This window comes from Xiphophorus hellerii, chromosome 7, assembly GCF_003331165.1.
Source record: "Xiphophorus hellerii strain 12219 chromosome 7, Xiphophorus_hellerii-4.1, whole genome shotgun sequence".
NCBI lineage: Eukaryota > Metazoa > Chordata > Actinopteri > Cyprinodontiformes > Poeciliidae > Xiphophorus > Xiphophorus hellerii.
In genome coordinates, this window is record NC_045678.1 from 1,426,258 (window position 1) to 1,451,348 (window position 25,091).

At 37.3% G+C, this 25,091-nt stretch overlaps 1 protein-coding gene across 2 annotated transcripts in view; it reads left to right on the forward strand.

Annotated features, from left to right (window-relative positions):
• The window catches only part of LOC116722872 (contactin-associated protein-like 5), a 209,399-nt gene that overhangs the window by 97,478 nt on the left and 86,830 nt on the right, over positions 1-25,091 (forward strand). For both annotated transcript variants that reach the window (XM_032567239.1, XM_032567238.1), the window contains 3 exons: positions 5,497-5,764; positions 16,706-16,849; positions 16,972-17,131. In XM_032567239.1, coding sequence (XP_032423130.1) covers positions 5,497-5,764; positions 16,706-16,849; positions 16,972-17,131 — 572 coding nt within the window. The remainder of the gene's footprint in view (positions 1-5,496; positions 5,765-16,705; positions 16,850-16,971; positions 17,132-25,091) is intronic.

Sequence of the window (25,091 nt, forward strand, 5' to 3'; positions counted from 1 at the left end):
TGAAGGAACAAAAGTGAAATTCTTTTCGGTCATGCTGAAACAGCTGCATCAAAGCAAGTATGGATTTACAGCTTTTTTCAAGGCCATTACAGAGGGACAGCGTCAGTTGCTTAATATGACTCCTCCTTTCTTTTCTTCACAGTCTGCCTCTTTTGAGACTGGAAACTCCAGAAAATAAATTATGAGTCCATGAGCGAGTATCAGGCTTTCCCAGTGGCATACATCAAACTAATTATTCAACCTTCAGTTTTAGTATCCAGGCCTACCATTGATCCGATCTGTGTTACGACCAGAGTCAGGTGGAATAATTTATGCAGATGTGAACATCTGACTAGTTAGCAAAGCTACAGTTTAAAAATCCTCCAATCAACAAATAATGAATCACTGCTGATCTCTATTTTTTTGGAAAGCTTTGACCTGGCGATGCTTATTTTGATAATTGATATTGGAGCAGCAGCTAAAACATTTATTTCTAACCTTGCTACCATGAGCTTTTATTTTAATTATAAGAGGAAAGGTGAGTTTACACATTTTAAAGTAAACACAGAATAACATAGTTGACATTTAAAAACTATTTGTATCTTGCTAGAATTATTTTAAAGAGCAGTCCCTGTGTGTATCTTGTAGAATATCTAGTTGTCAAACTTAGTCTGAAACTTCCAGAAGGCTGCCTACATTTCCAAACCAGCATGTTCCAGAACGGAAGTTTAAATCACTTCACCATCTACTCAAAACCTCAAACTCTCGGCATATGGGTCCACTTCAACCACAACAAATCATGACAGTCTGAATAAAAAAAGCAACTTATACTTTGAATTTGGTATTGTAATGGAAGTACATTAATGTGCTGAGGAGAACAAAATGAACATTAAACCAACTGATTATATGAACTTACATCAAACTTAAACTGTGAGCAGGTACCATGTCTTATATTTGAGCCATTGTCTTCTTTTGTTTTAAATTATTTCTGTTCCTACCCTTTAATTTTAATTGGTAGTATTTTACGCTGATTTCCACCATTATAGAAATCTATAAAAGTTTGAATATATAAATTAAACTCCAAGCACACAGGGCTATCTAGGGATTGTGGAGTCTCTAACCATTTACATTATAACTGTAACTTCAGCAGTCATGCTCTACTAGCTGGGGTCTGATCAGGACGGCTACTGGACACAAACGACCAGGAATTCAAAAATGACAAAACTCATTCATTATACAGTTAGTGAACACACCATACTGAGTGTTAACAGTTTGGCTTAATAACACTGGTTTTTGTCTACAATGTTACTAGCTGAAGAAGACTATTGCTTCTTTCATTATCAGTAAAGTCAGAAGAAACTTCAAAGGAAATTGTATAACATGTTCAGACATAAAACCCATAATTATCAATTGCACTATCATGCATACCTGCAGTCAGAAGAAATTAAGCAAAATTGAAAGATTGCTTCTGACCTACAATGCCTATAAAAATATTCACACTTTGGATGTTTTGCCATTTCATTGTACAACTCGGATTAAAATTGGGCTTCTTTGTAAAAATCAAAACAACAAAAAAAATTCCTCTTAATAGAATATTGACAATTAAATGAAAATATGTTACATAATTAAGTGACTGTATAAATATTCACTTCTTGCAGTCAGTATTTATTTGCCCCTCTTGCTCCGTCCCAGCAGGGAGTCGGCGTGGACCGGTCTCAGTCAGGTTGCACTTTTCCTCCATTCTTGCTGCTAAACTCTTGCAGCTCTCTGAGGTTGGCAGAACTGTTTAAGTCCTACCACTAATTCTATATTGGATTGAGGTCTGGGGTTTGACTGAGCCATTCCAGAGCCTCCGCCTTACTGTCTTTAAACCATCCCTGTGTAGCTTTAGCTGCCTGCTTCAGGTTGTTGTCTTGTTCTCTGAAGCCGTAGTTCTGTGGCTCTGGTGGTAAAGGCTCCCCATAAGCGGGTTGCCGGTTCAATCAGAAAAAAGGGTGAATGATCCAAAGGGGTTGAAATATACTTTTATGGTTGTCTGTAATATGACTTTGTGGGATACAAACTCTGTAAGACAGACTTATGTTTGTTTCTGAGGCACAGCAATAATGTCCCTGGGTCAATTTGACCCGTGCAGTGTTTAATCATGCAGTAGTGTCAGAAACCAAAAGATTCCTCCAAAACATTTTTGTATCTGATTATTAACTCCAATACTAACAATTTTAATCAATATTTGTGCAATAATGTTTTTTTTATTTCTCACAAATAAAGGATCAATGATGGCAACTTACTCATTTACTCATTTGGACATAAAAAAATAGAATTAACTTTTTTTATGTCCACTGGAAAATCCTACACACAAAAAAGCAATAATTTCCTTGAAAATTATCTTTTGTAAATTTTTTTATATTACATTTAGATTTTTTTTTCAATGGGTGATGTTTATAATTGGACTTGAGACACATATTCTGTTCTGGGTCAAATTGACATGCTGATTAAAATCAAGACAAATGAGTCATGCAGAGAGTATTTATGTTTTCCTCCACTTCTGCTGAGTGTCCACTCAGTGTGGGTGGAGTTTGCCTACAGGAACAGAAAAGATTCCCGTCAAAAGTTGGCTGAACACCTGCTTTCTCGCAGTTTCCTAGTGAAGTAAAGCGGATAGAAAGTGGGCTTGCGTGCGTGCGCGTGTGCATGTATGCGTGTGGTTGGGTGTGCGTATGTATGGTGAAATATGGTTCAGAGCTGCAAGGAACGTGTACGCAGGGGGGGGTTGCAAATGTTTAAAATGAACAAATGTTCAATTTATATGTAGAGTGCACCTATTAAGACAATTAGAAAAAGTTTCATGCAAAAAAAATACTTAAATTTTTTTTTAAAATTTTTAAATGGGTCAATTTGACCCGCAACATAACAGGAGGGTTAAATAAATAAGAACATTTATTGAGTTATCCAAATACATTTAAAGATTAAGCAAACCCAAAATTTAGACATTGATGTCTGTCAAAATGAGGAGTTAGTGAGTCAAAATTTAAAGACTGGTCAGAAGGATGATAATGTAGGGCTGTAACAATTCCTTGAGTGATTCAAATACCTCGATTATTAAAATTCCTTGAGGAATCTATATCTGCCTCAAAGCTTTGTTAAATTATGTTTTATTATTTAGCGCGCTGTGTTCCGGCCGGGTCATTATTTGTGTTGGGCAGCGCTCTCACTTCCACCTTTGAGTTGTTGCTAAGTGCCAGCAGTAAAACGTGAAATTTTCCAAGTTTTTATAGTTTTTTGGGGAAGAAATAGGCATTCTTAAATTGACTGGTGCAATGCTTGGAGTACGACAGCCATTCTTTTCCTGGAACTGCATGGTGACCATTTCAAAGCAAACGGTGGGAAGATAAACCAGACAGCGAGCAAGAGACAGAGAGAGAAAGAGAGTGCGCGAGCGAGAGAGAGAGATAGAGAACAATAGAGAGAGATATTTTTTCATATTACTTGAGTAATTGTAAATAATAAATAATTGATAGAGTACTCGATTACTGAAATATTCTTTTACAATAGCCCTACAATAAAGTCCCCTCTGATCTCTGGACAGCATTCTTTTTATACAGCTCTGTCCAACACATATTTTACAGCATGAGCATATGATCACATTCACATGTTCCTCATTGACGCCTTATTTGGGTCCTGGGCTGTATTGTCTCGTTGAGCCTCTGGACTCTTCCTTGTGCCTTCAGGAAGACAGTATCCATAGATGAACTTGTTTTTCAAACCCAATGTCTTTGGTGTGAGACCTGTTTTGCCGATCATTTCAAAATATCCTTTTATGTGTCCAGACACTACATCACTCATAGCACGGAGACCTCAGGTTGGGTGTGTTACTGAGACATACAGACATAACCTGTTTTCAGACACTACAGGATGAATAGTATTTATATGCACTGTAAATCAGGAAGTGTGATTATTTTTTTAACAAATATCTCTGCTGTTCATTCAAACTGAGACAAAAAAGCAGAGTAAGAGTTATATAAGGAAGGCTCAACAGAAAGCAGCAAACATCCTTTTTCACTCTTGTAGACTTTAATGACAAAAATCATGATGAACAAAACTTACAAGTAGCCAGGAAAACTCAAATAGCAGGAAGGACCAGGGACCAGGTATGTAGGATCAAACTGGAGGAACAGTGAGGAATGAGAAGAGAAAAGGTGTATGAATACTGGGAGAGTGAACGCTGGAACAAAGAACATGGGCTAATTAGCTAACGGGCTGCAAGTGTGTGAGAGAGGGTGGCACCAGGGTGCAAGGGAGAGCAAACAGAGGGAATGAATCTGGCACGGAATAATGAGGGACAAACAAAAGCAAAAAGGAATCAAGGCTGATCTAATCAAAGAATAGAAGCAAACATAGAAACAACCACCAAAACTACTCCCTGACACAAACAGTTAAGATGTTGGCCTGGTGGTGGCACTATATTCAAATTCTGACTGGTATTTGCTGTTGTTTTCACATTTTCCCTTCTTCTGATGATTTGTGATTATCCAGACATTGAATAAAGATTGTCAGAGGCACAAATGGAGAATAAACAATCATTACAGCCATTGTAATCCTGGCTACTCTGTGATTAAGTTTGAGTGCATTTTGAGAGTCTCCTCCCACACCAATCAGACGGGTCGGTCGAAGAGCTACAAGCCACATCTCAAATGAGACACCCACAGCCTTTAACTGTTGCATTAAAGGCCTTTGCTGACTAGAAAGGCAGAGGTGGAGGAGACGGGAATGATGGAAGCTGTAATGGAATTTCAATGGGACCATTTCCCTGGGGCTGATGGGAGGGAATCACATTGAGAGTGAGAGAGTTGTGATTGCTGTGTGCTGCCCTGCGGGGTTGTGGGACTGATAGGAGTCTGACCTCAGCAGTCATGACTGGTTGGGTTTTGACTGCAGCCCGACACACAATTAAGATTATATGTATAGTGGGATTGGATGAAAAGCTGCAGCCCAGAGGGATGTTTTTGATTTCACAAGTGGACGATTCAGTATCCACGTCAGGATGGGACTGCATGAAAAGTATCAACCTCATCTGCATTCACATTTTGGTACTCTGTTGATGATTGTCTAATATTGTTAGACATTAGGGTAATGTTATGCACAACTCTGAATGTTTTTATTAAAACAATGTTTTATTTATGGATTCATCCTTTGAAAATCTGGGTCAAAACAACCACTGTCTGCATATTCATTCACATATTTTATTAGGAGGAACTTTAGTTTCGATCTTGTCTAAAAATGTCAAATAATCCATATAATTATCTCAGTTCCCACTTGTTGTTATTTTAATTTCTGTATCTCATATTGTGGTAGCCATTTTCTGTAATTATGTTAAACTGATCCCAAGTAATTGGACCTGGAAAAGATGTTGCCTATAATTAATAAAAGGTCATAGTTTTACAAGACATTTGCAGCCTTCGTCCTCGGCTGACACGTTGCTAAAGATGCATGTAATTCTCCTTTTCGTTTTTTCTGCAGGGCAACGTGACCTTCTCATGTTCGCCGCCCCAGCTGGTGGCCTGCACCTTCCTGAGCTCCAGCAGCAGCTTCCTGTCGCTCCCGTCTGCTGCTCCCCCCACCGGGGAATTCACTGTTCGCTTCCAGTTCAGGACCTGGAACCCCGACGGGCTTCTGCTCTCGGTGCAGCTAAACCCCAGCCCACAGAAACTAGAGCTGCAGATCAGCAACAGCTGGCTTCATTTGACCCTCCACAGCACAGGGCGACAGAGATCAGAGGTTTCTGCCGGTGAGTGTGAACATCAAACCCTCTCTAAATATCACCTGGTCCTTTGTCCTACAGTTTTAGGAATGTGTTCATAATTACTGAGAAAAATTCTAATGAAATCCCCTTTAGAAGTATGGGTTGTGTAATTAGATAGATTTATGAAACATGTCTCTCAGGACTTAAAGGAAAACCTCTCTGAACAACTAATAAATAGAACATATTAAAATTCAGTAATATTTGATGTGCATAGAAAGTTGAAGTCATGCAGGTATTTTATTTGTTGAGATTTCTGTTGAAAAAGAAAAGATTCAGTGGGCATATTGTTTAGAGTGAAATCATGCATTGATGACTCACTTTTATGATAACCAATCTGTGATATAATGTTCTACTGAATCCGTGTTACACACAGTAACATGGAGATGCTGTTTTCTGTATGAATTTATCACTGGGGAGGAATCTGGAAACACTCTGGATGTGTGTTGCTTCAGTTCATTTGAGCCTCTCAGACATGCTTTCTGCTCTCCCAATGTCCCACTGTAGCCTTTCTATCTGGCTGAACTTTAACTAGGCCATTGAAATACGCTGTGATTCTGTATGTTTTCATTTATTCTCTGGTCGAGTTGCTGTTGTGTTTGGCATGATTGGACCAAGCTGTAAGTTGGCCTAAAATACTTAAATTCATTATAGATTTAGTGGTTTACTTAGTGACTGTCAGTTCACCCCAAGCTCAATTAATCAGAATTGCTTAAGAATTGGTTTAGTAGATTTCTGTCTAATGTTCATTGTTTTACAAGTCTTTTGGTTCATTCAGGATCTGCTGTCATGTGCCTTTAAAGACAAAAAGCTTTCTGTCTTCTGGCAATCCAAACAAAGCCATACTTTTTATCATTCTGTCAGAAACTTGAACTTTTAAAATGCTAACTGAGATATGTAGTGTCTGACTGAACTGTTTGATTTTCCAAGGATCTGAAATTGACATGAATGTGACGAAATTAACTTTTCAGTTATTAAAATTATAATGCAAAAAAGTGGAAGGCTCCAGCTTTTGTTGGTTTGTTAACACATCCACAAACAGCCCCTTCTTTGGTGCATTTTGTTTAAAGCTTACTAAGAGCTTAAAACAAAAGTTTGTTTTGTTTTAAACCATTTATTATGAGGGAATTCTGAGGGAATAAATATGTCCCTCAGATTTTTCTTTTAATCTGAGGGACATATGTTTGTAGGCATAAAGAAATATTATTCTGTAATCCCTTTGTTTTCTGTTGGATTCTAAGCTACCATTTCAAGAAACCGGCAAATTTTCCCTTTAAATCTAGTATTTGTTTTATGTAAATAGTTGCATTAACGTTTGCTGAAATGATCTGTCTGTTTCATGAATTAGAGTTTATATAGCAGAAATTTAAAGATGACATAACATGCAAAATCCACTTTTTTAATCCCTTTAATAGTTTTTTTGCACTTTGAGTGCCTACGTGTGCAAATACTATACTTTAATTTATTCTCTCCTAGCATAGGTTTCTTTATATTTTGGGGGGTTATATTTTTCAGTCTGTTCATTCACCTGTAATGTTTTCTTGTCTATGATGTCACAGATTTGCTGTGGAACTGCTAAACAAGTTTGTAACTTCCAGCTAAACAGTTTTGTGAATCCACCATTTTACTTCTCACAGCAATTTTGTGGTCTAAGTTAAGCTATGCCAAAGTTGCAAGTAGACAAGTCAAAATATTTGGTTCTGGCATGTATTAATGCACACATTTCCTTACATTATTCCCTCAGCATTACAGTCTCTTCGAAGTGTCTGGTTAAATTTTTGTTTTCGACAGAAATATACCCACATCAGAGTGAAAACTCTCCCGTGTTTGTGTGAAGCTTTTAAGGGTGAGTGCTTCAGCAACTTCCACCAGAATTGAGAGGGATTAAGTTGCAAGCTGCTAATAATACTAAAATGACAGCAAACTTTACTTTAGACATGAATGGTGTGGGTTGATAATGACGTCCTGGCCATTGAGTTTGATAGCAGAATTCTGCTTCTGTTAGCGCTGTATGCTAGCTTTTAGCTCCATCCTTTAGGATATAACTGTATTTTTTTGAATATAATTATTTGGCTTTGTTTTTGCCTTGGGAACACATGATCCAAATGCATTCAGTGATGTTCTTGATGCTCCCGTTAGCTAACTCCTTAATTATACTGAGGCTTTGTTTGCTTCTTTCATATTGTAGTAGTATTAATATTTAAATAAGCATCGGACATGCATGGACATGCATGGATAGCTAAACTATAGTTACACTCCATGTTATAGGAGTTTAGCTCCTATAACAGGGGTCGGCAACCAATGGCTCCGGAGCCACGTGTGGCTCTTTCATCCTTCATGTGGCTCCCAGTGACTTCGGGAAATAGAATATTTTATTAAAATTAAATCATTCAAAAATTATGAATTAAAATCATTTTAAAATAAATTTCTAAATCTGAAGATTATGGTAAACTTGTAACATTAAAACAAAAGTTTTGAACATTTTTAGCACCCAAAATATACGTCATGTCCGCCGATGTGCGACAGGCATTCCTGGCATACCCCACATGTCTGGCAGACCGCATTTTTTAGCGCACTGATTTATTGACTTTTTGATCCTTGCCTGGAAGATACATCATGAATAAATCCAAGAAAAGGAAACATTCTGAAGATGGCAGAACATTTAATGCTACGTGGACAGATCATTTTGCTTTCACCGCTGATGAAACTGGTTCACCAGTCTGCTTAATATGTGGACCTATAACATGTGAGTTAAACTATCTACTATATTTAGAGAGTGTAAATACACTAATAACACCATTATGATGCATTCATTGAATGTGTGGTTCTGCAGGTTGGTTGTTTTCAATCAGACTCTGGCTCCAACATGGACAAGTCCTCTGTTGTTGATGTGTTTAATAAACTTTGGAATAAAATGTTTCTCTGCTGGTAGATAATTGTATTGCAGCTATCAAACTACAAAAATGGGTGAACTGGATGGAGTGGAAGGTTCTGTTACCTGGACCTGTGACATAGAGTGAAATATCTCATTACCATTTAAAAAGACAGTAGCAAAACAAGTAGCTGTAAATACCTCAGAACAGATAAACAAGAGTCTGTGGAGCTACAATGACCAGGAATTCAAACTAAAGCTCTGCAGTTCTACTTTATATAGACCATTAGAGAATTATTTACATGTAAGGAATGATTTAAAAGCATGATATGCCTATTTTAATTAAAAACTGACTGATTTAGTATTAGTAGTGGGTTATAGGTTACATTTGTGGTCTCCAGTCTTGCTGAAATAAACTGTGAATCTACTAAACTAAAGGTAATTTAACACAAGCACACATTGTTAATAAAAGTAATATGATGCAAATATTGATTCAATAATGTTTGCATCGCCTTAAATTATCACTGAGCCTGATTTGTTTTACAACTCCATGCAGAGTTAAATGGATTTCATTCAGTAGTTTCATAAATATATTTATTTTAATTTTTTTTTCATGAAAAGTCTAAATCAGGTAAACAACTAAAATGAAGCTTCATAATGAATGCAATAAAACAACTGCTGCTGCATGTATTTTTGAAGATCTGTTGTTACTGTAGATTGAATCTTGTTTGCCTGCATGGGATGGTGAGAATATGCAAAGCGAAGCTTTTGTAGCTGCCAGATGAATGTGTGGCTGAGATGTTAGGGAAGGTTGGAGTGTGCTGTCTCTTTGCTTTCCATGCTCATTATGAACAGAAGAGGTAACTATATCATAAAATGAAGAGGAACTAATGAGCCTTTCAGGTAGCCAAATGCTGGCTTTCACATTAACCGAGGCGTGTAGAAAAATAGTGCTGTTTTTTTTAACAGCTGCAGTTTTACAATGAGAGTGTTTGTTGTGGCTTCTGCAGCTTGACTCATGCATTCCAGTTCAAATATTTTCTTTTATATACAGCTTGTTGAAAATATTATTCAACTTTTAGTATTGCAATAAGATCCAACAATACTTGGTTAGCTTCAAAGGGAAATTAAATTCTGTCGTAATTCATATTATCCAGCATGGTCCACCCTGGTCAGCAGTCCAACACAGGGTAACATGGGCACAGACAGGATAAAAGGCCAATATCCTAAAAGTCATGGTTTGAGATCTTACCAGAGTACCTAGAGAAAACCAAAGCAGGCAAAAGGAGAACATGAAACTCCATGTAGGAAGATCCCAGGCTGAGATTAGGGCAGGACAGCCCTAAAATTATCATTAATCCACCCCTCACCCCTGCTGCAGTATTCTTGGTTACAACATCTGACTTAAAATCAGAAGGTGATACTATTGGCAACCGGCATCTTATATGAGTGGATCTGGTCTGGGAACACTTTAGGGACTCCCAGAATGAGCCGGAGAAAGAATATATGGGTTTCTCTCCAGGACCTGTTGCCCATGGATGGATGAATCCATGGATGGGTGGTAGTGGTGGTGGGTGCACAATATATCATAAATTTATTATCACACTGTGATAACAATGCAATTGGACTCTATATTACTAAAGTATTTGGAGATGCTTGTTTTTCAAAATGCAGCCAAATACTGTTTTAACAGTCCAGATACTTAATTTGAAACAACATCTTAAGAATGAAATGAATGGAAAGAGGAAAACTATTAGAGAGATTTTTTTTTCCAAAATTAGGACAATGTTGAACTTTTCTTCAAATCCTCAACATCATCTGCTGAACAGTTATAGAAGCTCCTTCATTTTTCTCTACAAATGTTTTATATCAATGTAAATTATGAAGTTAGATGTTTTGTGATGGTTTAAGGTCAAAATGTGTTGGTGTGCGTTGGTCAGGTGACTCATGGTCAAGCTTTTTTGTACCATTGTACAAACGTACTACTGCAGAGAGAATGGGGAGGGCAGCAACAAATGTATTAAGAAATTATGAGGAAGAAAACATTTTGAGTAAAATTATTTCCAATAAAGATTGCATATACAGTGACCTAGAGGAGGTTTTTCAGATATGCTGCAATCCGGCCATGTGTTGAAACGCATCCTGGGAGTTGTTTTCAGTTACTCTAAAATAACATCTGTCCAGGCTCTTGAGGAACTCCCGGGAAATAGAGGGTGTGGCATGAGGTGTGCCCAAACTGAAGGATGAATAGCTAATGTGAACTCAGGTTCAGGTAAAATATATATCTTATAAAGATTGGAGAAAGTAATTTATTGTATACATCTGACTTGTTTATATAGTGGATATATTGACATTCATTCTCAAGACTTGAGCTCAAAATGCAGCTTCAATTGGTTTCAATCCCAGCTGTGAGGAGTGCATGCACATCCACATGAACATATTATCACACTAAAGTCCTTTTTTACTGGTGCTTGACTCTGAGCTTCATTTTACTGAAGCAGACGAGGAGAGACAGCCTGATTCACAATCTGGAGACAATACAGTGCATTAGGAAATTTCACCTGGGGTCCATTATCATCTCTGCCCTCAAAGATTCAACAAAAGAAAAGCTTTTCTGACAATTAGAAGGGAAAACATACCATCCAATCTTCTGTCTGGGGCTTCATGGTGCAGATAACATAGATAAGTGGGATCGTTTCAGGTAGTCTGACTTTCCGTAGGTCCCGGGCTGCCGGGAAATCTAGATTGAGAGGACACGCACAGCAGAGGAGCGGCAGCTTTTTTCTGTCATTTACCTGAAGCTGCATTAGATTAGCTGCCTGCACTGGGACACATCCATCTCCAAGCTGCAGCATGTCAGGACCCAGAGTTTAATAATTAGTCAAAGTTTCACTGCAAATGAATTCAGAAAAGCTAATCTGATATAGGTTCGATATAAACTGCCTTGCTTGGAATTTGTCAATTATTTTTATTGGGACTGCTTAGGTACATTCTTGGAGGTCACAGCTGAAATGATTATTGAGCCGAAGCTGTGATAGCATCTTGGTTACAAATTCATTATCATATCAAACACGCGTAGAGAAATCCCCTGAATCAGAGTCAGCCTGACTGAGTGAGAGTGTGCTGCACAGACTTGGGGGGTAAATTCCTTAATTACAGCAGGATATTGATGATATGCTGCTGTGAGAAACGTGCAGGACTTGCAGCAGCTGGAAGTCTTCTCTGTGTGATGAATGTCCTGAAACATAACCTAACTGAGCTTTGCAACAGATAAAACTGGACTCACATCCAGAATCCTACAGAGCATAAATGCTCAGTTAAAATGAGCAGACTGTCTGCTCAGTAACATTAAAAAATAAAATGTATAACCACTTCTACTTATAGCTTAGAGCTTCTAAAATGAGTGAAACTCTAGTTCTATCTGGTCTATGAAGTTGTGATATTTAGTCCTGGAAAAGTGTTTTTTTTTCTTTCAGGTTCTGCTAGAGCTTAGAAAACAGAGATGTGAAAAATGTAATTCTCACCCTTTTCCCCACCTTTTCTTTGGATTTATGACTAGAGCACAAACAGCAATATCTGTCGAGATCATTAAACTGAGCCCCAGGGCTCACAGCGATCTTACATTTCATGTATGTTCCTTTCTAAAATTAAACTCTGTCTTCCGTTTGATCGCACCGCTTTTTCTCCAGTTTGATGGTGGGAGAAGTTGGCTCTTCTGTGATATTTGTGAAGGCACAAAGGAAAGAATTTGACCAAAAATAGTGTTTATGTAAGAAATGATTTTTGCAGAAGAAATTATCTTTCAGCTAAATGAGGAGAAGCATAGAAAGATGGCATGCAAACAAGCTTTTGTTTTCTTCACTTTTTTCTGTCTGTTGTCAAGGACATCTTCCAGCTTCCTCTGCAGAGTCAACAATGAAAACTGGCATTAAAAAATGTCTGGACAGAAGGAAAGCTCTGAGATTAGGAGCTGATAAAAAAAAAGCCCAAATGGTGGATTCTTCTTTTAGTGGGGGAGTAGCAGTCTGATTAGATCTGTGTCTTACACTGACCCTGCAGGGCTGGCTAGCAGCAGATGAAATGTATATGACCTGAGAGTGTGACAGGAAGCTCACCAGCAGTCCGTCATGGCTGCATGGCTTATTCACTGAAACATTGAATGGAGATAGGAGGAAACGCCTGTGGCGCTCACAGGCTTCCAGGATAAAAGGCTGTGCCGTTAGCGACAGGCATCACTGGAAATTCTCAAGTTCCTCAAGAGCCTGGACAGATGTTATTTTAGAGTAACTGAAAACAACTCCCAGGATGCATTTCTCCTAATCATCTGTCCCTGTTGAGCTTACAGGCTGGAGAGAAAGATAAATAAATAAATAATAAAGTGATTGGACCATAACATAGTTTCATATAGAACTCTGCTCCTCAAGGCTTCAGCAACATGGAGCTGAAACCCACGTTTCTGAAACATTGGGGTACTAACATCATGCATGTGATAAAAATTCATATTTATGCAAAGCATTGCCCCATAGTTCTGTATAATTTATTTAATGCTACAAAAACAATGAGATGTTAACATTGTTTCAACTTGACAACAGCTTTAAATGTAAGTTTAGAACATGGTTTCCAAACATCATTAACAAGTTTTCAGATTCAGTATGAGATAAAGAAAAAGTTTAAGTTCTTCTTGAATGTATATTGTATTTATTTATTGATATAACTGTGTAGTTAAGGATTGGACACTATGAAGACTAGGAACTTAATAAAGAAAACAAACTTTACAGTAATGTGGTAATGGATATGTCAACACTTTTTTAGTTTTCATTAGTAGTTTATATTGGTGCAGTTTACTAAACCAGAGCACAGAGTTGCCTACACTCAGTGAAATATTAAATTATTAAAAATATCACGTTTGTTGTCAGTCTTCATCAAAATGTCATTAACTAGTAAATCTGTATTTCACTTTTTTTCATGGTGAAAATGAGTGAAAGTCTGTAATAGAAACCAGAGCTTTTCTCCAGAGGATACAGCGACTGCTGAAAGACCCTGAAATCCTGATTTCAGGAGAACAGGGTCGATCAAACAGGAGGAGAAAACTCTCTGAGATAAGTTCCGTAGTTTTCCCTGGACAGAGAATAGTAAAGTACAGATCTGTGCTGTTCATTAGTTGCTACGCAGGAGTTGTTGTGTGGGAGTGGGGCTTTGGGGAGGGAATGGATGCATCATTGTGCACATAGAATAATCTGACCAAAATAGTTTGAGAAACTGAAAATAGAACAATGTGACGCATGACTGTGGTCTAAAAACCAGTCACTCTGAATTGGGTGTGATAAAAGCTGGGAACAATGAAATCTCCAATTGCTGTCTGCATGTGGATCAGCTGGAAGAATTGAAATGTTAGAAAGAGGAGAACAAGAATGCACCATCAATATGAAAATCAAAAGGCTGTCAAAGCAACATTAGATGAGAACAGACTTATGTTGTCACCTCCGAATATTCAAGTTGCCGTCCAAATTTCTTTCCATTTCAGTTAGATAGTTTTCATCTTCACGATTCTTCCTGATGTGTTTGTTTTTGTATCCTAGATATTGCAAATTCTAGATTACTTTGGACATTTACCCCTTCAGATGAAATCTGAGCAGCATTGTCCAAAGCTTCTTATGCATTTGGTGGCCAACAAGTTCTGTATAAATAGAACATCTGCTCTTCATTCTACATGAAAACTGTTGAATGAAAGACAAGAAAGAACTACAAATTAATTTTCAGTTGTTTATGGGCTGAGATTAGGAGTCTAAAAGATTTAGTTTGCTTTGGATTTTTTTTGTCTGTTTGAGTTTGATAGCTGGTTTAATTTGCCATAAAACATATGTAAAATTATTCATTTAGGTTATTGAGCAAAGTAGTGGATAAACATTTTACATTATACAGTTGAATTCACAAAACTGTGCTTTTTGCTAAATTTTCTTGCCAATATTTTATGTGTACTATCCACTTCATCTCCTCACCCAACGCAGCAGCATCATTGCACAATGAGTCCAGGTCTTGCTTACAGTGTTAATTCATTTCAACTTAATTTAAGAACAATTACATTTGCACAATTTATTATTTAACTTAGAGAAACATTTTGCAGCTGTTTTGTGTATAAATTGTTAGTGAAGATGAATTATAGCTCCTATTAGCAAGCAACAGGTTGCAATTTTACTGCTACCACCAGATTTCAGCAGAGATATTTTTTTTTATGCAACCTGCTTGTCATGAACAGAATTACTTATTTTAATTTATATAAAATAAACCTATACATAAGCAGATATTCCTCTGTAACCACATTCTGTATCTGCTTGAGGATTAAACAGATAAAGCAGGTCTTAACACATAGAAATAGTTGAATTAATTTAGCTCCCTCTCCTCATTTCCATCCACGTGTCTAAGAACTGGTTGTTATATACATTACTTTCTAGCTGTATGATCATTAGATTTTGTGGCGGTGTTTAGAGGTGTAGATGTGTTTTAAACTGTAAAAGCTATTAAATAAAATTTGAGTCTAATTTTGTCATTCACTGCTCTGTTTAGTGCAGCTGCAGCTTCCTACTTCAGGCTAAAAGTCCTGATGACACAATCTGTAAATATACTTGATGGCAGAGTTGGTCAATGTTGTTTTTACAAATAACAACAGAAAGTTTTTTATGCTTTTACATCTGAGAAGAGTGTAAAAATAAATGCAGTTGAAGATGTGGAAAGTACTGTGCTAACAAAGTCTGCATGTGGCGGTAGAGGCCCAGCACAATTTAGCTCTTGCTGTTCTACAGTTTGTTTATTGGTGAAAAATTGAGCCCAATAAAGAAAAGAGCAGCCAGCTTTCTGTTACCAACAGTGAAGGTACGGAATGCTGTGGGAATGCTTTGCTGCAGTGCTGGAGGCACTGTATGCATCAAAGAGGAAAGCCATGGGAGTACAAGACATTTCTGAGAAAATTGTGGTACAAAGAGTGGAGAAAAGGGGCACAGAACAAAAGATGACTGTATTAAAGTGAAATCTTTTTGAGAAAAACAAAGCCCAAGCTGCTTTAGAAGAAAAACTATAGAAGCTGCCATCAAACATGAAAGAGCAGGTTGGGAGGTAGGGGTGCTCTCGCAGGTGCATCAAGATTTTACACAGCTGTAGCAGATGTTTAGAAAATGTCACTTTATGCCCTGATTTTCACCAGACAAATATGTTACTGGGCTCTAAACTAATGTCTTCCAGTGGTTGCACTGGTGGGCTGTTTCTGAGGTGCACCAGTAAGGTGAACCCAAATGTTTGATCGCATGGCATAGCAGTTTTACAGATTCACGGTTTTAAATCACCATTTTGTTAATGATTAATCAACAATCTAGTAAACAAAGTTCTTTATTTGAATCAGAATTACTGAAAAAAATGTTTGACATTCTATGAGCTGAAATTTAAACATCTTGATAAATTAAATAACACTAACAAAGTTAGAAATGCATATTTTAATGGCTGAACATCTCAATCTAAACATACAGTATATGCATTTTGATTGAATGACTTTGAGTCTAGATGTGCGAGAGTTAAGAATAATCTTGGTTTCACTTTATTCAGTTTTAATTTTATTATATTTTGGGATATTTACCATGACTCATTCATGTGGTCTATCTAGATACAAAAATCACAGAAATAGAAATATGCAGACGTTTTCAGTGGTGAACTCCTGCTCCTCTTAAAATTTGATTGGGTCACTCTGCCTGGCCACGTCCACCAAAGCTGTCAGTCACTTTGTTCATGGTGCACATATGAAGGTTAGCATTTCAAATTAGAACCTCCAGACTGAAGACCAATTAACACAACATGTTTTCCTCTTTTTTAACTTCAGATGTTCATTGCAATTTAAGACTGCATTTAGATAAAACTGCAAATTCAATATGCCACTCTTGTACTATCTGTGCCCCTGCCTGGCCCTGTAGGAAAAAAAATTCTGGACATAAGCTGGGATGTTTGTTGCTCTATGTTGACATAATTTGCATCTGATCAGTATCCCTTGAAACTGATTATACTCTGTTGTTTAGGTCGCAGAGTCAACGACGGATTGTGGCACACAGTGAGCCTTGCCAGTAGGAATCTGCAGATCACTCTGAGTGTGGATGGCGAGCATTCATCCAACGTTGAGCTTTGGGAACCGGTGGAATCAAGAGGCAGCTTCTACGTTGGAGGTTAGTGAGATTCCCTTTGTGTCGTCTTTCTCTTGAAATTCCAACATTGTCACTTACAGTTTTCTGTGACTAAAGAGGAGTAAAACTAAAGGCTGTTTCTTTCTTGTGTCACTTTCGTCAAGGCTGTCCGCCCACAGAGTGTCACATCCAAGCTCCTGCCTTCCAGGGGTGCATGCAGCTTATATCCATCAACAATCACCTGGTGAATCTCAGTCATGTGCAGCAAGGATTGCAAGGAAATTATAATGAGCTCCAGTTTGACACATGCAATATGAAAGACAGGTAAAGTAGTCTGAGTTTCTTTTCTAGACTTTAATTAATTGTGAGGACAGTTCTCAGAGGGAGCAGACAAAAACTTCCTCTCAATTGATGGCTGAATGTCAAACATTATCCAAGTTGGCAGCGCAGAGTCATTCATGCCCCCAATGTTAATTTGTGGATGGCAGTGTGTTGTTTGCAGCAAAGCCTGAAAGTGGCTGACATTCTGTCCTGTAGAGACAAACAAGCTGACTGGATCTTCCAATTAAAGTGCAACAGAAACCCGGCTGCACCTTCTCTGGCAGAGGACTATGCTAACAAGCTGCTCCCCACTGTCCTGTGTGGCATGCTCTCCCTCATTATCCTGCACAGCTGTGGGCCCTGGCAGACCTACGAGCTCCATAAATGTCTGCATGTGGAGGGGAACATTTATAGGAGCGAGGCAAACATGCAAACTGCCACTTTCCCTTGTGCATGCCCTGGGGAGAATTACCCCTTTGTCAAATTTCAGACTACCTACTTTTTAGACCAGATTGTTCGCAGTTGGAAGATATGCAAACATACCGGCAATGCCAGTCTGTCATGTCAGTACGTAAAGAGATGCACTGTAGGAAAAGACAGAATGATAGAGAGAGATGTTTTATTTTCCCAGGCTTAGCAAGATGGATGTTGTTTTTGGTTTTGTTTCTTCACACCTAATGTACCTTGGGATGAGAGAAAACAGAGAGTCAGGATTGGTGCTCCACCTGAAACTTCAACTGTGACTCTGAGGGGATTACCTCTCTGGGGGATGTGCACAGTTTTCCTCTGAGCTGGAATGTTAGTGAATGACTGGCCCTTCAAATGATCAGTACCTGCAGCCCTCGGGAAAAGGTAGCAAACGTAAATACTGGAAAGAAATTGGGGGGGAAAATTCCACAATGGTTGTTTAGAAAAAAACTCAGTTATTACAGTTCATGTTAAAATAAAATTATACATGTAACAGATGTATCATATTATAACTTATTTAAATAATAGATTCATCAGATGTATTTATTTAAGCCTTTAAACGACATGATTATGTTACTGTACAATGCTCTATAAAATATTCTTTCTTACAGATGTTTTCAGATCAAACCAATTTTAACATCAGACAATACCATAAGTATGAGTAAAAGAAAATCAGTTTTCAAATAGATATGTTAATTTAATGGTAACAGCTATTTACGTAAATTAATGTGACCCTTCATAATCATGATATACCAGATTTCTGGAAAGCTGAGTTCAGTTTCTCCAGACACAACGGGTTCATACCAGTTCACCTGATCACTGCCTGGCATCATCAAGTGAGCCATATGATCCCAAGAAACACGTCTTTCCCCAATCTAAAGAAATGAATGAAATGGAAATGAATGGGCATCAGTGAGGGAAGGATTACTAAACCATTCCAGATGCCCTTAGACTACAGCCAGTGACAGTGAGAACCAATATCCAAAAATGGATTAAATATGGAATCATGATGTACTGTATCTCCTAGGAATGGCCAATCTACCAGAATTACCCCCAGGGCGCCTCCACGATTATTCCAGGAGTTGGCAAAACATTAAGCAGAACTTTTTGGACATGTTCATATTATTACATCTGGCAGGAAACTTACACAGCATCTAAAACATAACATCATGTTGATGGTAAAACATGGTGGTGGTGGTGGTGTGCTTTGCTGTGAATTGCAGTAATTGCATTAATTATTAGAACCAGGAATTATGTTCTCTATAAAACAATCTTGCAGCAAAAATTCCAGACATCAGACATTTGATCAGAAGTTTTTTTACATTCTGATCAAAAACTGATTTCTGGAATCAGTACATTTGGGTTGTGGAGCAGGACAATGATCCAAAGCCCACTAGTGAAACCACCTCTGAATGGTTCAAAGAAAAACTATGCATATAGGTCTATTCAATGCTGAACTTAAATCTGATTGAGATGCTGTGGCAAGACCTTATCATTGAACAGGCTGTTCAATGCTCAAAACTCCCCAATGTTGCTCAATTAAAACTATTCTGCAAAATTCCGAAATGACCCCAATTAGCCTACAGGCTTGACAACAGTTGTTGCCAGCAAGTGTGATAGAACTAGCTTTTAGCTTTGGGGGGGAGTTAGTTAGTTTGGAAGGTTTTCTTTCCTTGAATAATTCAAATCCTATTTCAAAGTTGTTATATTTATTTATTCTCTTTAATATTTAGTCTTTGATCCAAGGAATTTAGTAACTTCCAATTAAATGCTTGTAAAAACAATGCTATTCATCTACTTGAAAACTTAGTACCTTTAAGTCCGTCTATCAGTGTCTACCGTACTTGTTGGTGAAGGATTGTGTTGGAGCTGGTGACTATCTCCAGTAGTCATTGGGTGAGAGGCGGGGTATACCTTACACAGGTCACCAGTCCATCACAGGACAACACAGAGACACACAGGACAAACAGTCATACACCCACACTCAGAGCTCAGGGCAATTTTAAAATGACAGCTTAACCTAACAGTCATGTTTTGGACTGTGGAAAGAAGGCCAGAGTACCCAGAGGAAACTCACACATCTATAAGGAAAATATGCAAACTTCATCCAGAAAGACCACAGACCAGTATTTGAACTCAGGAACTTCTTTCTGTAAGATCTGACTCAAATTCATCAAAAGTAAAAATATTTTTTCATCACGTTCATAGCTCATGTACCAAAAATAGCTGCATTTTCATTAACCATAGAATTACACTAATTGAAATTATGAAAATAAATTTGCTTGATGGAAACATGGCAATTTTCCATCAAGTCACATTTTTCATAAAACATTTTTGCGTTGGGATGAGATGGGATGAGAACTGCAATGGAAACACTTTTTTTTATATCACAAGTGATATAAAACGGCTGATCAACAGCCTTTTGGCAGTAGTGACATCATGACGACAACATGAGGAAATATGAGGGTGATGTTTTGTTGTTGTTGTTTTTTTCAGACAATGTGTAGTTCACCACACCACAGAGTGTGCTAACATTTGATAACAAAAATTAAAACTTCTTATGTGAAACTTCTCCTATTAAAATTATTTGAAAGCACAAAAGCACTCCAGTACCTGTCCACATTCTCAGGCAAGAATGACTCATTCAGTATAAATTAAAATGTTAGCTATTGGAATTACACCTAAGAGAAATAAATATAATCAATGTCATGAATATGTTTGTATGTATTACATCTTAAGTAGGGGTGCACCGATTGCAGACTGACAGAGCTGATGGGCTGCTCTATCAATCAAACCTCTTTCACTGGAGAGTAGAAGAGCACTGTGGTTGATTTATTTTAGAACTTTTCTGAGGTAGATAAGATCGGTGGATAAGATCAGCTTCACATGAGAGTATTGGCCGATCACCCAAAATTAAGGAAATCCGCACCAACAAAACGGTGCACCCCTAATAGTGCATCAAAATAGTGCATACAATGTTTTTTGTTGCTTTTACTAACACTAGATGCATATAGGATATAAACAGCACTGTCAGAGTTTATAGCCGGTGTGTGAATGATCTAATCAGCTGTCTGTTGATTGTAGCAATCCACATTACTAGCTGAAATAGAGGGCCTCAAAACCAAATTATGGCTGATAGCTGATAGATGATGGCTGATAGATGATTAGCACCACCATTATGAATATGACTCATGTAACTGTTTACATCCATCGCTGTCATGATTTTCAATGGGCTATCACGTCAACCAGCCTGTTCACCTGGGATTTTAATTTAATGTCTCATTTAATGGAAACACCTCAATTGCAAAATTGTGTGTTTTCAACATTAGCAGAATGTAGACTAAGATTTGTGCACATTGTAATGGAAATGCAGCAAATATTTTAGAAGCTGCAGTTCATGAGGAAAGTTGTTTGTCTAATAACAGCAACTAAATTGATTCTTTGTTTTATCTGACAGTACACATGATGTTTGCATTTAGTGCAGGTTGTTAGCAAACTTTATTTTGGCATAATTTGATAAGACATGTATCATTGATAACTGGGCCTATAACATGTTTCACTTTAGCTCTAGTCAATCAAGTGAGAAACAAAATTTTCGTTCCCCTGTTTCAGATCCTTAGTAATGGTGGAAAAAAATGAAGGCCTTGTCTGTTTCTTTCTTTCTGAGGAGTGAGCTCATGACACACAGACATCAGGCTGCAGCAGCCCTGACTCACTAGGAATGCCCTTGTGAAGGGTAAAGAAGGCTGAGGATCTAAGCAGGAAACCCAGAATCAATTAACAAAATAATGTGCATAAACTACAGTTTTGAAAGCTTTATAAATGAAATAGATTGCAATGTAAGATGTTGTTGGGATCAGATTGACAAGCATGGAATTATGGCGTCCATATTTAAAAAATGAGTTTTTATTCAGTTAGTACTATAAATTTGAGAAAAAGCTAAACATCACCTGCTATACCAACCTAAAGATCATTAATGTATCTGCTTATTACAACAGAATGTATACCACGCCAAGCTGCACAATGTTGTTCCTTATTAGATTCAATAAAAATGTGAAATAAGGTTTTCCTAATGGCTTACTTTAGTTGTGCTGCAGCTTAATCTACAGCCTCATTAATGTCTAATACGATGTTATTTGTCGACAGAAACCTTAAGTTGTTCGCTCTCAGGGGATCCCGAGCCATGATGAGAACGGACAAGGGAGAGTTGAGCCAGTAATTGTTTAAATCCACAGGGTAACCATCGTTAAACTGAGAACCACTGAGCTTCTGAACAAAGTAGATTTCTTGACAATAAAAATATTGAATATATTTTAATGGGTTATACAGAATTGTATGAAAACAAAGACCTGCTACAAAATATTTATATTTTATATAACGCTAAAATGATAAATTTGGGATCACAAATCGCCTAATGAAAATATGGACTGAGGGGAAAAGATTTACTTGACTTGAATTTACTGCATTCCAAATAATGAGTTAGAATAATGGGTAAACTCTGACATTGTTCAGATATAACATTCCTTAAACCAAACTCCAAGATTGTTACTTTCAAATCCTTACTTTTGAAAGCCTGATCATATCTACTTACTTGTTGGACTGAAACTGAACTTACAACCTTTAATATCTCTATCTTACTCTTTAGAATCATACAAAGTAAGATCAGCAGATATTCATGTCTAACATTTTACCAACTTTTTTAGTCAAGTTAAAAAATTATCCAGATTTACTTTATTTGACTGCTAAATCAATGCTCCAACAAAAAACTTCTTTTTATTCAGCTTTAAGCCTTAGGCTTATGCAAGCAGACCACAAAAAACCTCCCACTCCTTCTTGATTTCTTGCTCTGTTTCTGTCTGTAGCTATCTAACAAACTGAACAGTCTGTTATTAAAATGTTACTGTGGAAGAAGAAGGAAGAAGAAGAAGGAAGAAGAACCTTGCATGAAACTCACTTCATTAGGATCATTGCTGTCACACTTTGAACATCTGCATTTGAAGTTTTCAAAATACAATTTTTAGAAGCACAGACATTTTGGGGGCAAATAGAAAAATTCTGCCACCTTAAAGTGATGGCTTCCTCACACACACCATTACACACCACAAATATACATCACTGCTACAACAATGCAACTACAAAACTTAACTGAATCAAAAACAATCTCAATCTATGCTATTCAAACAATTCATTCACCTTGGGAAACTGAATGGTCGAACTTAAAGCCTCCCTTCCTGTTTTCACTATTAATTATTTCCTAATCATCTCCTTAAAGCTGCAATATGGAACGTTTATAAAAAAAAAAAGTGTTCTTTACATATTTGTAAACTATTAGTATGTTGTGACTGTAAGGTATGAGACAGATAATCTGTGAAATATTACTTAAAATATATATTACCTCATTTCACGAAGAGAAACACATCATGTAGATCAATTACTGGTTATTTTAAGCCTTTGCTGTTCTTCTGTTAAGTGTGGAGATTTTCTGCTTACAGTTAATGAAAATGCTAACTTTAAGAATAGAATATTACATTGGACCAATTCAAAAATATTTTTAATACAGAAATGTGGGCTTAATCAAAAGTATATTTATTACCTGCTTGAAAGTTATTTTCCAAAGATTAGTTTTAAATGGAAATCTGACAAATGAGTCTCATCAGAACCCATATTTTAATTTATTGAATATGACAAGATATAGTCAAATCGGTTGTAGCAGTTGATACTTGCACTGAGCCAGGATCTGGTTCTGATTCTGGTTCTGCTGGAGGTATATTCATAGTCAATTCTAATTCACTCCATGTTACAATACAATGCATGTGAGTTCTCCTGGAAGGCGTGGCAGCACCTATATAACTGGAGAGCAGTAGAAGAAAATAGCAGATGGAATCTTAAAATGGGCAGATTGGGACTGATGTGCATAACTACAGAAATAACTTAGGATAGCTTAAGCCAGTCTAACTATCAGCTTTATTAAAAAGAAAGTTTTAAGCCTAGTCTTCAAAATAGACCGGGAGTCTGCCTCACACACTAAAACTGGGCGCTGGTTCCACTGGAGAGAAGCCTGAGAACTAAAGGATCTGCCTCCCTTTCTACTTTAGAAACTCTAGGAACCAGCACTAAAGCTGCAGTCTGACAGCAAAGTGTTTCGTTAGGCACATCTGGAACAATCAAATCTGTGACATATGATGGAGCTGATTATCAAGGGCTTTATGTGAGGAGGAGAATGTTAAATTCTATTCTGGATTAAACAAGGAGCCAGTGAAGGGAAGCTTAAAAAAAAGGAAATATCAAATCTCTCGTTTTAATTCTCGTCACAGCTCTAGCTGCAGCATTCTGGATAAGCACGTTAGGCAGGCCTCCACAATATATCACAAGTATATGGCTATTACAATAGGACTATGAGCAAAGTTATCACCACAAATGACTTTTTGGAATGCAGTAATTGTTGACTATAAAACTCCAATTACATTTACAGTAATTTATTCAGCCAGCTAGATATAATTTCAGGCTACTTTTACACAGCATGTGGAGGTGCTGAGCACCTCATGGAAACCAAGTATATTGTGTATTTATAGCCAGTCTTGGTCAGTCTGTCTTTATTGTAGCACATTCTATCTGAAATAAGACAAACAAAATGTATGTCTGCACCAACAATGGAAACCTGAAGGTAGTTTTTGGAATTGAGAGTGCTGTGACTGGCTGCCACACAGTTCTTCATCCTCTTCCATATTAATGAGAAGTGGACATTGTTTATGACCAACAGCTGAGCAAACTAAAACTCTTGCAACTGGCCGATATCGTTGCTGTTTGTAAACAATGAATGAATCTGAACTATTCATGGTCCTGGAAAGTTTTAGTTTAAAATTATTTCTATGTAATTAAGAAGTCTGCTTCTAAAAAAAATAAAACAAACATCTGTAAGGTGGGCATTCATTTTGGAAATAAAACCTTTTTATTTAGATTATTTAAAAATTGCTTGTCAAAAGTCATTTATACCATTCACAATAATCTATGGGAATGTCTTCATATTCATTACAACAATCAAACCCATCTTACAAAATCCCTCTCTGTCCTCTAAATCCACCAGTCGGTCGTAACAGTTGATGCTTGCACTGAGCCAGGTTCTGGTTCTGATTCTAGTTCTGGTTCTGCTGGAGGTTTCTTCCTGTTAAAGGAAGGCATCAATGCTGCAAGGCAATTGATGCAATCTGCTGAGTTTCCTTAGATGCAAACCTTTTAATCTACTTTGACTAATTAATTGAGCATTCTGTACTGTTTGATAACTAATATGGAATTGGAATGTGTGACAGAATTGAAATTATTTTTTGTAAAATGCCTTGAGATGACATTTGTTGACACAATATAAATAAACTGAGCTGAACTGAATGTAACACAAAACCACCTTGCTGCATGTTTCTTTGCCATCACCCTAATCTTTATCTTCCTCTACAAATTCTCATTAGATTCACATTAGTTGCTCCAAAATTGCAATATTACT